The sequence below is a fragment of the Ceratina calcarata genome, unplaced genomic scaffold (genome assembly GCF_001652005.2).
Source record: "Ceratina calcarata isolate Rehan_Ccalc_2016 unplaced genomic scaffold, ASM165200v1 scaffold39.2, whole genome shotgun sequence".
NCBI classification, from domain to species: domain Eukaryota; kingdom Metazoa; phylum Arthropoda; class Insecta; order Hymenoptera; family Apidae; genus Ceratina; species Ceratina calcarata.
In genome coordinates this window covers 2,861,399-2,872,574 of record NW_017162322.1, presented here as the reverse complement: position 1 = coordinate 2,872,574, position 11,176 = coordinate 2,861,399, and the positions used below count along the sequence as shown (strand labels likewise).

Below are 11,176 nucleotides of genomic sequence, written 5' to 3'. Positions count from 1 at the left end.
TAATAATTTGATGAAATAACAATAAAACGTTTCTCTTATTCGTTGCATGCGAAGAATAATCATGAATAGATCGATTCATCACTTACCTCTATTACGATTTCATAACATGGACTTATAAACTACACGACATTGTTTGGAAATCGAATTAATGGGAAAAATCGTTAGCAGAGAAAACACTATGTTTAAGAGACGAAGGGAATCTGGAAAGATTCTGAGGAATGCGTAAGCAATCAACGCAAGGAACTTAAATAATAATAAAGTATATTAAAAATCGTATACAATTTTGATTTCAGTATATGTATATTATAACGATATGGTGGTCGGTCGTCGGTTACTCTTTTAACTACTATGGCAACGTAAAGAACTTGTACAAAGACGGCGGTCGAGCGTAAAATTCGGACCAAGTACAGAGTAGGAATCCATAGCACTTTCGGGAGGAAAAAACACAAAAGCCGAACGAGGAGAACGCACGAAAGAAGAATAGAGGGAGACTACTATCGAGATTCTGCAAAATATGCACATACTTGTTCTATCGGATATCAAACATTTTTTTCTATCAGAAAAAATCAAAAAGAGAACACAGCTAATTGGCCGACTTGAAGGGAATTCCTGGACACACCCGTTACACACAGTATTTTCAATTTTATTGACAATCATCGTGACAAAAAGTGGCTTACAAATACTCGTTATAAACTCCTCCCTCTCGTTTCTTTAAAAGCGTCGCGTTCGTTTCTTTCGCATCAATCCATTCCTACCGACGTCGTTGCGGTACCGGAGTCGCATCGCGCTCTGTTTCGCCTCTTACTTCCCTATGTCTTTCCTCCTCTCCCTTTTTTTCTTCACCCGCGACCATCTCATTCCGTCCCTCTCTTTCATTCACTTACACTTTTTCTGCTTTTTTCACTGCTCGTCCACGAACGCGACATTGTCCGTTTTCGCTCGTAACGGCTTGGCGTGATATGTGACACTAAAGGTTCTTTAACTCTCACTACTTTACAACATTACACGTGTACGTTTTTTCGTTTGGCAGTGGTTCCCGTTCCGGGATGCGACACGGGTGTCCTGTTTTTCTTTACTTTGTTTTTTAAGTTGCTTGAGGCAGATATCGTTTTTTCTCTTATCAGTCCATCTGTTTTTTTTTGTATCCCCGATTTTTTTGTCCGCGTTTTTCACCGCGTGCACACACGCGCACCCACCTGCTCCGATCGTAAGACATACCGCGGGCCGATCGCGTGAGCCGACGAAGTTCCAACGAACGCTTCTTCGCTTTAAAAAAAAAAAAAAAAAAAAAAAAAAAAAAAAACAGAAAGAGGAAAAACGCCAACGCTGACCGCGAGATAGAACTGCATAACCAGGAGTGTGTCTTTCTTCTTTCTCTTTCTCGCCTTCTCTCTCGTTTGCCGTTCGTCCAAACAACGTCGGTGGAATTTGTACGCACGCGATGCAACCCTTTTTCGGACGCCTCGTGAAACAGAGCACGGGATAAGAAACGCGTCGCCGGGAATCGTACATACCGTTTCTCCTGCTTCGACCTCCCCACTCTCTTCCAGCGATTACAAAAATTCTGAAATATCGACATAGTGTCGCAGAAGCGTCGACAAGCCTCCGCGAACATATATATATTTATTTATATATTTATAATGTATCTTTAATATTTATATATATTTACGTACTTAACGGTTTATGCGTGTTACTCGATTTCGCATTCTTGTCTTTCAACAGCTACTTTTTTCTCTATTGCGCGGACATTAAAGAAACACACGAATTGTTCGGACCTTCCTCCTTTCCATTTACCTGTATACGGTTTATTCTCAGGGGGGAGGGTACACAGAAGTGTATTTTCTACGATGTGCGAGTATGTACGATCGGTACGTGTATCGGGAGTGGGTGGGGGATGGTTTGGGGGTTTGGTACTGCGAGTGTGCGTATCGAAAGCACGGCTTGAATTGTCCCTAGACAAGAAGCCGTGCAAGGTAGAGGAAAGAGCAAGTGTCACTTGTTACCTCCGTATTTTTCGCCAGTTATAACATACGTGGTACTATATATAAACCGGTAAAAGTTTAAGGGGAGGGGCTTCGTTCGGCGGTGAAAAAGGTGCGAAATAATAAGCGAGCGCAAACACGCTCATCCTTTCGTATTCTTACTCGCAAACGCATTTACGATTCACGCGTTCCTTTCCCCGTGGCAAGACTAGCGGCTCCTTCGAAGCATCGTTTTATTTGTTTTCCAACGTCCCCCCATTGTCGTAAACATTATTCATTGCACCAAGTGTTCTTTTTTATTCAAGAATAACGCGAAGAAAAATTTTCTTCGAAAGACACGAGACGAAAGGAACGCGAGATTATCGTTGCGAATCACGCGTTTCTGTACAACGTTTATTTCGCGACCGATAAACCGTTCTTTTTTTTCATCTGATTTTTACCCTCTTTATATTTACAGCGTGTCTTTGACCTAACGTCTAAGTTTGATATTTACAATTACCTTTCGTTCTCCAGCTTCCCTCCTCTATACGTCTGCTATACACTTGCTGGTCGCACTTCATACGATCGACGGCGGTGAGCCTGTATTCGTCCGTGGTACTTTCATTGCCGCGCGATCTCCGCCGATTACACTTCCTGCCCACGCGAGTAACAACACGTGTTTCGAGACCGCGTGCCCTCTCCGACTAGGCAAGTGAACAAAAAAGAAATGTACGAAACTAGAAAGACGCGTTTTGGAATGCCCGGCCACCGCCGTAACCTTTAAGCAACGACATATCCTAATCACGTCTGTGTTTCACACCTAATACACTTCTTCAGCTTTACGGCTAGGTTAGATAAATAGACGAGACGATACACGTTAGACGGACATGCGGACTGTACGAACTCCGCTACGGTATATATAAGTAAGAAAAGTGTTACAGATAGATACGGATAAAAAGAGTGAGTCCCTGTCACGCGGTACCATTCGCACGATTCATTTACACGAGACACTACATTCCACTCACGCGCGCCGACATCGCAATCTCACTAAAGCCGGCCGATCTCGAGCGACCCATCGGAATTGTCGCCGCCTGGTGTCGCCACTGATAGTACGTACGTGTTTGTGTGCGTTCCGCGGATTTCGCTTAAATCGCGCGATACCGGTTTCACGTTTTAATAGACATCTAAAATTTATCGAAACGGTAAACGAAACATCAGTATAATATCTCGTTCAGTGGTTCTTAACCGGTGTTCCGGGAACGCGCGAAATTTGAGAATCGGTGAAAAATTAAAACGTTAAAAAAATCATTGTTAAAAAATATTTCTGAAAGAGCCCTTGAAATTGTAAGCGTTCCATGATTTTGAAAGAATTAAGAACCACTGACTTATTTATACCGCGCGCGATACCAGGCAAGAACGACACGAAGATAAGATGACTCGAGATCGATCGGCAAAGACACGTACGGGCTAATACGTATATCCGGTAATCGAGAAGCACCGTCATCGCGAGTCATCGTCGACGCAGTTCGATGCGTCTTCGAAAGAGCCACACGCCATAGATCACGCATCGAAGAAACCCGCACGCCCCCGACACGTGAAATTCGTGAAACGTCCCCCGGCCGCTGGCTCGCTAATGGGGATCGATTCAGACTTCGGTGGCCTGGGTGTACGAGGGCGCGAGGCCGTGGGCTGGCGTGAGCGGGCCCGTCGTCGACGCCAACGACCTCCTCGAATATATGGTCGCAGCCGAGTGCGGCGTATGCGGCGCCGTGTTAGGCGCCGTGTGCGGCAGATGCCTGCGCGAGGCCGAGGCGAAGGGCTAAATGGGCCCGTAGTTGCTAAGGGCGGAAGGCCTCTCCTGTTGGACCGACTGCTGCTGTTGCTGCTGCTGATCGCAGCCAGCGGTGTTCATGTCGCCCCCCGCCGACTGGTGACGTCATACGTGCGAGAGCGGAGGTTGTTTGAGGACGTGATGGTGGAGATGGTGTTGAGAAGCGCTGGCCACGCTCCCGGGCGGAAGCAACGCGCTCCCGGGTCCCGGCGCCGGCGGATATGGAACTCCGACACGACCTACGACGCCCTTGATGCTGGTGCTGCCGATGCCGCCGCTGACGCCTGTCACGCCGGCTACCATACCGGCGCCGCCGCCTCCGTGACCGCCTCCGCCGCTCCCGCCGCCGAACAAGCGCCTCCACAGACGTTTCCACGAATCGACGGTTTTGCCGCTCCATATCCACACGCCTGACGTGATGCCTACCGCGAGCGCCATGAAGTACTTGAGCATCAGGACGGAGTAGAGAGGCCTCGCCCTCGGCTGGCACGGACAGGCCAGCGAAGTGAGCCACTCGTTTCTCAACGCCGTCTCGTACATGTGACACGCCAGCACGACGCCCGCCGGTAACGTGTACAGAACGCTGAACACGCCGATGCGTATCATCAGTTTCTCCAGTTTGTCCGCCTTCGCTCCCGGCTGTCTCTTGATCACCGATCGAATTCGGAACAGGCTGACGAATCCCGCGAGTAAGAAGCTCGTTCCCAATAGAAGGTACACGAACAGCGGTACCAGGATGAACGATCTTATCCCGTCCGGAGCCACCGTACAGACTCCAGCCACTGGATCGCCCGCCACTCCCCCGGCCATATACGCGGACACCGTCTGCACCGTGGGGGCCAGCCAAGCTGCCAGATGGAAGTACTGAGAGTACGAGGCTATCGCCTCGTTGCCCCATTTCAATCCCGCCGCGAGGAACCACGTGAACGCGAGGATCACCCACCAGACCGAGGACGCCATCCCGAAGAAGTAGATCATTAGGAAGACCGTCACGCAGGCCCCCGGTCCCTGCGCTCCCGATTTCAACGCCGGGCCGTCGCAGGCGATCTCCTCGTGGCCGAACATGCTTCTCGACAGGTACCCGATCGAGACGACGAAGTAACAGGCCGAGAGGAAGACTATCGGTCTCTCAGGATACTTGAAGCGCTGGGTGTCGATCAGAAACGTGGTGACGGTCACGAGCGTGCTTGCGGCGCACAGGCCGCTCCACAACGCCAGCCATACGGCCGCGAACCCGCGCTCTTCTTGGGTGAGAAACGCCCCGTGGCACGGTAGCGCGCAGTTCGGTACTCCGGCAATGTCCTGAATTATGTTCCTGGCGATGCTTATCGGCGGCGCCGGTATGACTCCACTTACGGCCATGCCTGCCAGGCCAGCCCCGTTGCCGATGCTGCCGGTGCTGCCGCTTATCGGCATCGGGATTACCGTGCCCCCCGCCCCCAGGGGTACGAGGGGTGGCCTGCAACGGCACGCGCAATCCCTCGCCCTTTCCCCCGGGGGATGCTGGCAGTTTTTTTGGTTCTTGCCTGGCTTACACCGCGGTGGCTGCGTCGTCTTCGACGGCCTCGTCGGACGCGGCGGTGCCGCCGGTGGCAACGGCGCGCTGCTCGCGGCCCCTCCGTTACCGGAACCGTAACCCGTGCTACTGGTATGGTTGTCCTGCTCCATGCACAGGTTCTCCGGGTCGCCGTGAGCCGGTAGTCGCTCGCAGGCCATCCGTTCCGGCCAGGAGAATCCGTACTGCTGCATCAGAGGCGCGCAACCGGCTCGCGCCCTCTCGCAGACGCTCCTACACGCTGGTAACGGTTTCGTGTACTCCGGCAAGCAGATAGGCGTATACATCGAGCAGAGGAAGAACTTCAAATCGGGCGAGCACTTGATCTCTACCAACGGCCAGAACTGGTGCACCTCGAGACCAGCTTCTTCTTGATTATCGTGGTTCAACTCGTTCGGCATCGCCGTCAGATTGTATCCGATGCCACGACACATGGGGATCGTGATCTCCTCGCATCTCCCGTTTCCATTTGGTGTTCCACCGCCTAGGGACGAGTGTCCAACGCCGCTGTTTCCACCCCCGACGACGCTGTTACCGGACCCGGCCATGCCTCCCGAAGGGGATCCGTTCCCAGGAACGACACCCACCATGGATGATGAGGAAGACGATGAAGAGGACGACGAGGAACCGCCTGACACTGAACCTCCGTTGCCCACCGGATTAATCGCAGACTCTAATCGAGCGTTTGGTAACACTGCGAGTAACAGCAATGCCAAGAGGGATGCCATCGTTCGGCTTGGGAGCAGCTTTGGCCGTCGAACGAGACCCATTTTTGTATTTCGTCTAGCTTACTCCTGCGTGGATCGCATCACTCCGGCCTGAAACATGAAAATACATTCTTCGTAATAATACTTTTTTTTAGCTCATTCACCGTATGATACTTCGTATATAAGAAAGCTACGGTCCGAACGACGCAAGTACTGCAGTCGTTCTTGAGATTTTTGTTAATATACAAATAAACGTTTTCACTTTATGTTAACATGTAATGCAGAATAAATTATGTAAATATTCCAGAAATACGATGCTCGAACTTCGAGAATATTTTAGCACGTACCACGTTAATGCACGTATCTAGATTCGTTGTCAAACAGAACGTTTTAACCGGTGCATACAATGTATGTGCACCAATTAGGTTAATGGACAGGCGTTAACGGACCGTTATATTTCAATTTAGCCGGAGCCAACTGTTCCTCGAACAGTTTCTGTTACCCAATGCCGAATCGTGAGCAAAGCCTAAACATCCAGCCGCGAGTTCCAAGAACAACAAATTCATCACACCTTCAAATCTTTGCATCGGATCAACAAGAGACATGAATAAAAAATCGATTAAAAATAGCCGTTCGACAAAAACTAAAATGTCACAGTGTCATTTATCTCGTCACGTCGTCAGTCCAAGCCTTCCCTTCCCATGAGGCATGTTCCAGTTTGAACAAGGTTAAACAAAAAACGTGTTCAATCTCGGAGCCCCTTACGGTGGTCCTAATTAAAGCCGGACGAGATGGTCGCGAAAGGAAAAAAAAAGACATCCAGCATAACATTATATAACGCGAGGCCGACTCGGACGATCAGCCGGACGAACGATCCGGCAGCGGTGCTCGTATTTGCATAACCACCCGCCGACCGAGTCCCCGATTCGTTCGTTAAGAGGCCGGCGAAAGACGCGACCGTCTGCGACCCTAACGAACGCGGAGGGCACACACCGGGGTTCAGGTGGTTGCCGCATAAATCAACGTCCGACCGACGACGCAACGGCTAGAAACCATTCCCCCTAGAAATCTCGAGGAAGCGAGTGAGTAGACACGGAGAAGAGGAGGAGATCGTTCCCGATTGGCACGCCTCGCGCGTCTCAATGTATCTCGGCGTGCGTCGAGAATGAAGCAGAAAAGAAACGTTGAAGACGGAGGTATTGGAAGGTAGATGGGTGAGAAGGAACGCGGAGCGAGCAAACGGGGTAGACGTGACGAGCGAGTACGACGGGAGTAAGTAGAGAGGCAGTGAAGACAGAGAGAGAGAGAGAGAGAGAGAGAGAGAGAGAGAGAGAGAGAGGGTTAAGAGACGACGACAGTCGTGGATCTTATAATAGTCGGGGCCGCGGAAAACACGTGACCGGAGCGAAATGTTATTGTAGGAGGCGGTGTTAGTTTTACCGTTTGTTAACTGCTAGCACCCCGAGACGCACGCGTTCCCGACGCTATTTATAAGACGTAACCCGGCACTGTTGCATCTCACCGTGGAACGATCGCTTCTCCTTCCTTCCTCTCTCTCCTCGGCTACGTGTGTGGCTCGTGCCGGAACGGAGATTGACGCGCGCAAGGAAAGGATCAGGGAAAACGTCCTACCTCGAGACAGAACGAAGGATTGGAAGCGAACGGGGTGAGGGGGAGAAAATCCACGAAGCAAATTGCGGCTGTCTCGACGAGACGGATACATTTTTTCCTGGCTTCCGGTTCGACTAGACCCATGCAACGAGACGTACACAACGGCATTCAGTGGAACGCGGAGGATCGAGGATCCTCGAAACCTGAAGTATTAAACGTCGCGATACGCAAATGGCCTACGGCGACGTCGCGGGATCGAATGCCTCGTGCCAGGTTTTAATGAAGAGGAAAAATATTAAAAAGCACTCCCACCTAACGAGACTGGCGTTCAGTCACGAGAAAAGGTCAACTGGGTGGAACGAGCATTCGATGTTCATAGCATCCGCATCGTATATAACATCTGAATGGGCCGGGGGCTTTAATCGGCCGCGTAGGAGCCGGTTAGCTGTTTTGCTCTCTGAGACACCGTCGGACTCCCCGATATTTGGGAACACGTGACTCACGCGGACCAAACGCACCGATCCCTCGCGTTTACGCGCGAGTCTGCGTAAGCACACCTACCGGCTAATCGACACGCGGTGGCTAATGGAGCCGCAATTTTTCTTCCGTGTCGGCGACCTCACGCTCCCTCTTTACCATCACCCCTTGTGTGGCTCGAATTTCAGGATCGATAGCTCGCTTCGGCCGGTGATTTAAGCGAAGGCTTCCAAGATTTGCGTCATGACGCGCTTTCTAATATTATGTTCGATCGGAAATAAATGTGCTAAATCACGTATCGTCTGTTTTTTATCATACCTTCGATTTCCTTTCTGTCCTGAATGTACACTGGTCCACGAAAGTGTTCAGATGCAAGTAAAAACTGACACACAAGGTATGTCAGACATGAGTTCGAACAGTTTTGTGATCCACTGTACGTAACCAAATTAAACTGTCGACGAGCGTTCAAAGAACCACCAACGAATCAATTAATCCTGAGTGCACTCAGCGATCACCCACGCCTCCCACAAAGTACTTAACATCTTAAACACCATGTTCGCATACAGGCGCGCGTGGCCATCCATGGAGACGAAACAATACATCACTCGGAGCGGAATAGTGAAACCGTGTACACCTTTTGGATTATTAATCGGCCCACGTGGCCGAACGAGCCGTCGCGATCCGAGCGAATCCCATTCGCTTTAATATCGGAACACAGTCACGCGCAATTCGTTCGATCGATCGATCGTTAATCGTCGGCCGACAACGTGAGCCGCATATTGACGCGTTTAAAACCTGGCCCTGCAACGCGACCTACGAAGCAGGAAATTATCGCGTTTTCGAACGGCGATGCTGCGCCATCGCCGCGGGAACGAGCCTCCGCTTTATTATTCCCGGCCTCGCCTTCCCTCTACGTGATCGCCGACCGTTCTCGATCTGCGATGAAGACGATGCTTTCCCTTCGCCCATTCGCGCTATAATTTCCCATTAAGGAACGTTTTCGCGGGATATCTCGGACGTCCCGAGAGCAGAGGACCCGGAGCAGGATGGATCGTGCAATGAATCAGTTTTAAAGGGCCTCGCCTTTCAGCCGGGAATACGCTCGACGCTGCCTCTCGCGCTGGCGGCGTTGTTCGGCTTATGATTTACTCATCTCGTATGCAAATCCAGGCTTCCACCTCGTTTCAGTCTCTTTTTTAAAATGTGGGCGAAACAGGGAAACATTTCTTCAGACATGTTTCAAACAAGATGCACTTACTTGGTATAATGCTTCGTTACCGAGACTTTGGTGTTCCATTGAAATTCGAGAAAGAGTATGGGGAAACATTATTTTAAAAAAAAACTTAAAGTGACCTCTATTTGTTAAAAAAAACTTTATCGTACGCCAAGTACTTCGCGTCGATTCAGCCCGTATAAAAAGTATGAAATATATTGTGATTGCGGGAGACTTTTTACAGCCGTTGATGAATCACGTGCGAAAACAAACTACGAAGGGACGTTACGCAAAGAGGAGGCTCGACCGATTGGAGTTCCGAGCTCAGATTCGAACACGAATTTTTCTTTCACCCGTGCCCGGCGCTGCTTTAACCAATTAAGCTGTCCAGCCTGTCAACGGATCCTTTCACCCATGACTTGCACGCTCGTATAAATGCGTGCGTTCTTGTCTGCGTACGAAATCGACCATTTTCAAAGCAGCGAAGAGGGAAGAAAAAAGAGCCAATTAGAAAAACAAATTTCGCAGCAAGCATTATCTTCTATTATGACACGAATTATTTCTGGGACTGTGTGAACCGTTTGCACGTCGTTAATTCTGCCATTGACGCAGCTATACTCGTATATATGGACGCTGCATAATTCCCAAGCGGAACAATGCGGATCGCGATGGGAAGCACACCGATAATTTTGTATGGAAATCGTGGAAACGTTCGGGGCCACCGGCTGTTATTGCGAAAGTAACGAGGTGATCGACGAGTATTTTTAGTATCGTGTATCGCGTGCAACCAGTGATCAGTTGATCAGCATAATATTGTCATTAGTACTTCATCTGCATCTAATTCCTACTTAACCGTTCGTACCCCGATTATAGATAACCGCATGCGGAATTCGCGAATTATATTACCTCCCCCGGATCACACGGCACCCTATCGATGACCAGAGATCATTATAAAAAATATTGAATTTAAACGTGTGATCAGAAGACGACCTTCCGCTCTCATACACCGAGACATGGCTCGAAAAATGACACAGCGAAAATTCCCTTCATCTTGTCAAAACACAGTCACTCGGGATAACGAGACATAATTGAAACCTTTCATTCCACCCGGACGCCCGTCCAGATCTCTCGCAAGGTTAGCGTAACCGGGCCGGATAAGAGTTAAATGAGAAATCATTTCGGTACGCGAAGCCGGTCGATTCGTCACGGGAAACATCGCGTTCTCTCCAGCTGGCAGAGGAGTTAGCGCGGCGGCGGCGGCGGTGGCGGCGCGCGTACCGATCGGAGCCGCGCGAGGCGGCTAATTTGTCGACGCCAGGTGATCATAATTCACGGGGAACGAGCCTGACTCGCGACGTGGCAACGCTCGAGGAAATCGCGTGAAAAGGTCTCGGCGACCAGAGTCCGCGTAGAAAAGCGCCTCCTTTGGTCTTCGAGGAAATTTTTAATTCCGTCAAAGATAAATACTCGCTCTCGACGCGTTTTACGTTATTGCGATCGAAAGCGCACAAAAGACGTCCGTTCCGCGGAGAAAAGGCGAGGCGGGACAGAAGAGATCGTACCGGGGAGGGACACGAAAAGACACATAAATCAAAGCCGCCCGCAGAGATTTATGGCGAGGTATGGATAAGGTAAGCGCGACGCGCTCGTTAGTTGGCAAAACTGACGGCGGACGGTGTCAGGTTTTATATCAAATCGCGCGTCACAGGCATTAATCATGAATTCAACCGAGAGGAGCCAGTAACAGGGACATGAGGCGAACGAAATCGCCTCTGCCACGTTGCTCACAGGGCTGGTTGTTCGAGCTGTGTCCCTCGTTCC

At 50.2% G+C, this 11,176-nt stretch overlaps 1 protein-coding gene across 3 annotated transcripts in view; it reads right to left on the bottom strand.

Moving 5' to 3' along the window:
* Positions 1–244: 244 nt before the first annotated feature.
* fz2 (frizzled 2) overlaps positions 245–11,176 on the bottom strand; it is a 97,418-nt gene continuing 86,486 nt past the window's right edge. For all 3 annotated transcript variants that reach the window (XM_018026756.2, XM_018026758.2, XM_018026757.2), the window contains exon 2: positions 245–6,165. In XM_018026756.2, the coding sequence (XP_017882245.1) occupies positions 3,898–6,117 (2,220 nt within the window). In that variant the 5' untranslated portion in view covers positions 6,118–6,165 and the 3' untranslated portion in view covers positions 245–3,897. The remainder of the gene's footprint in view (positions 6,166–11,176) is intronic.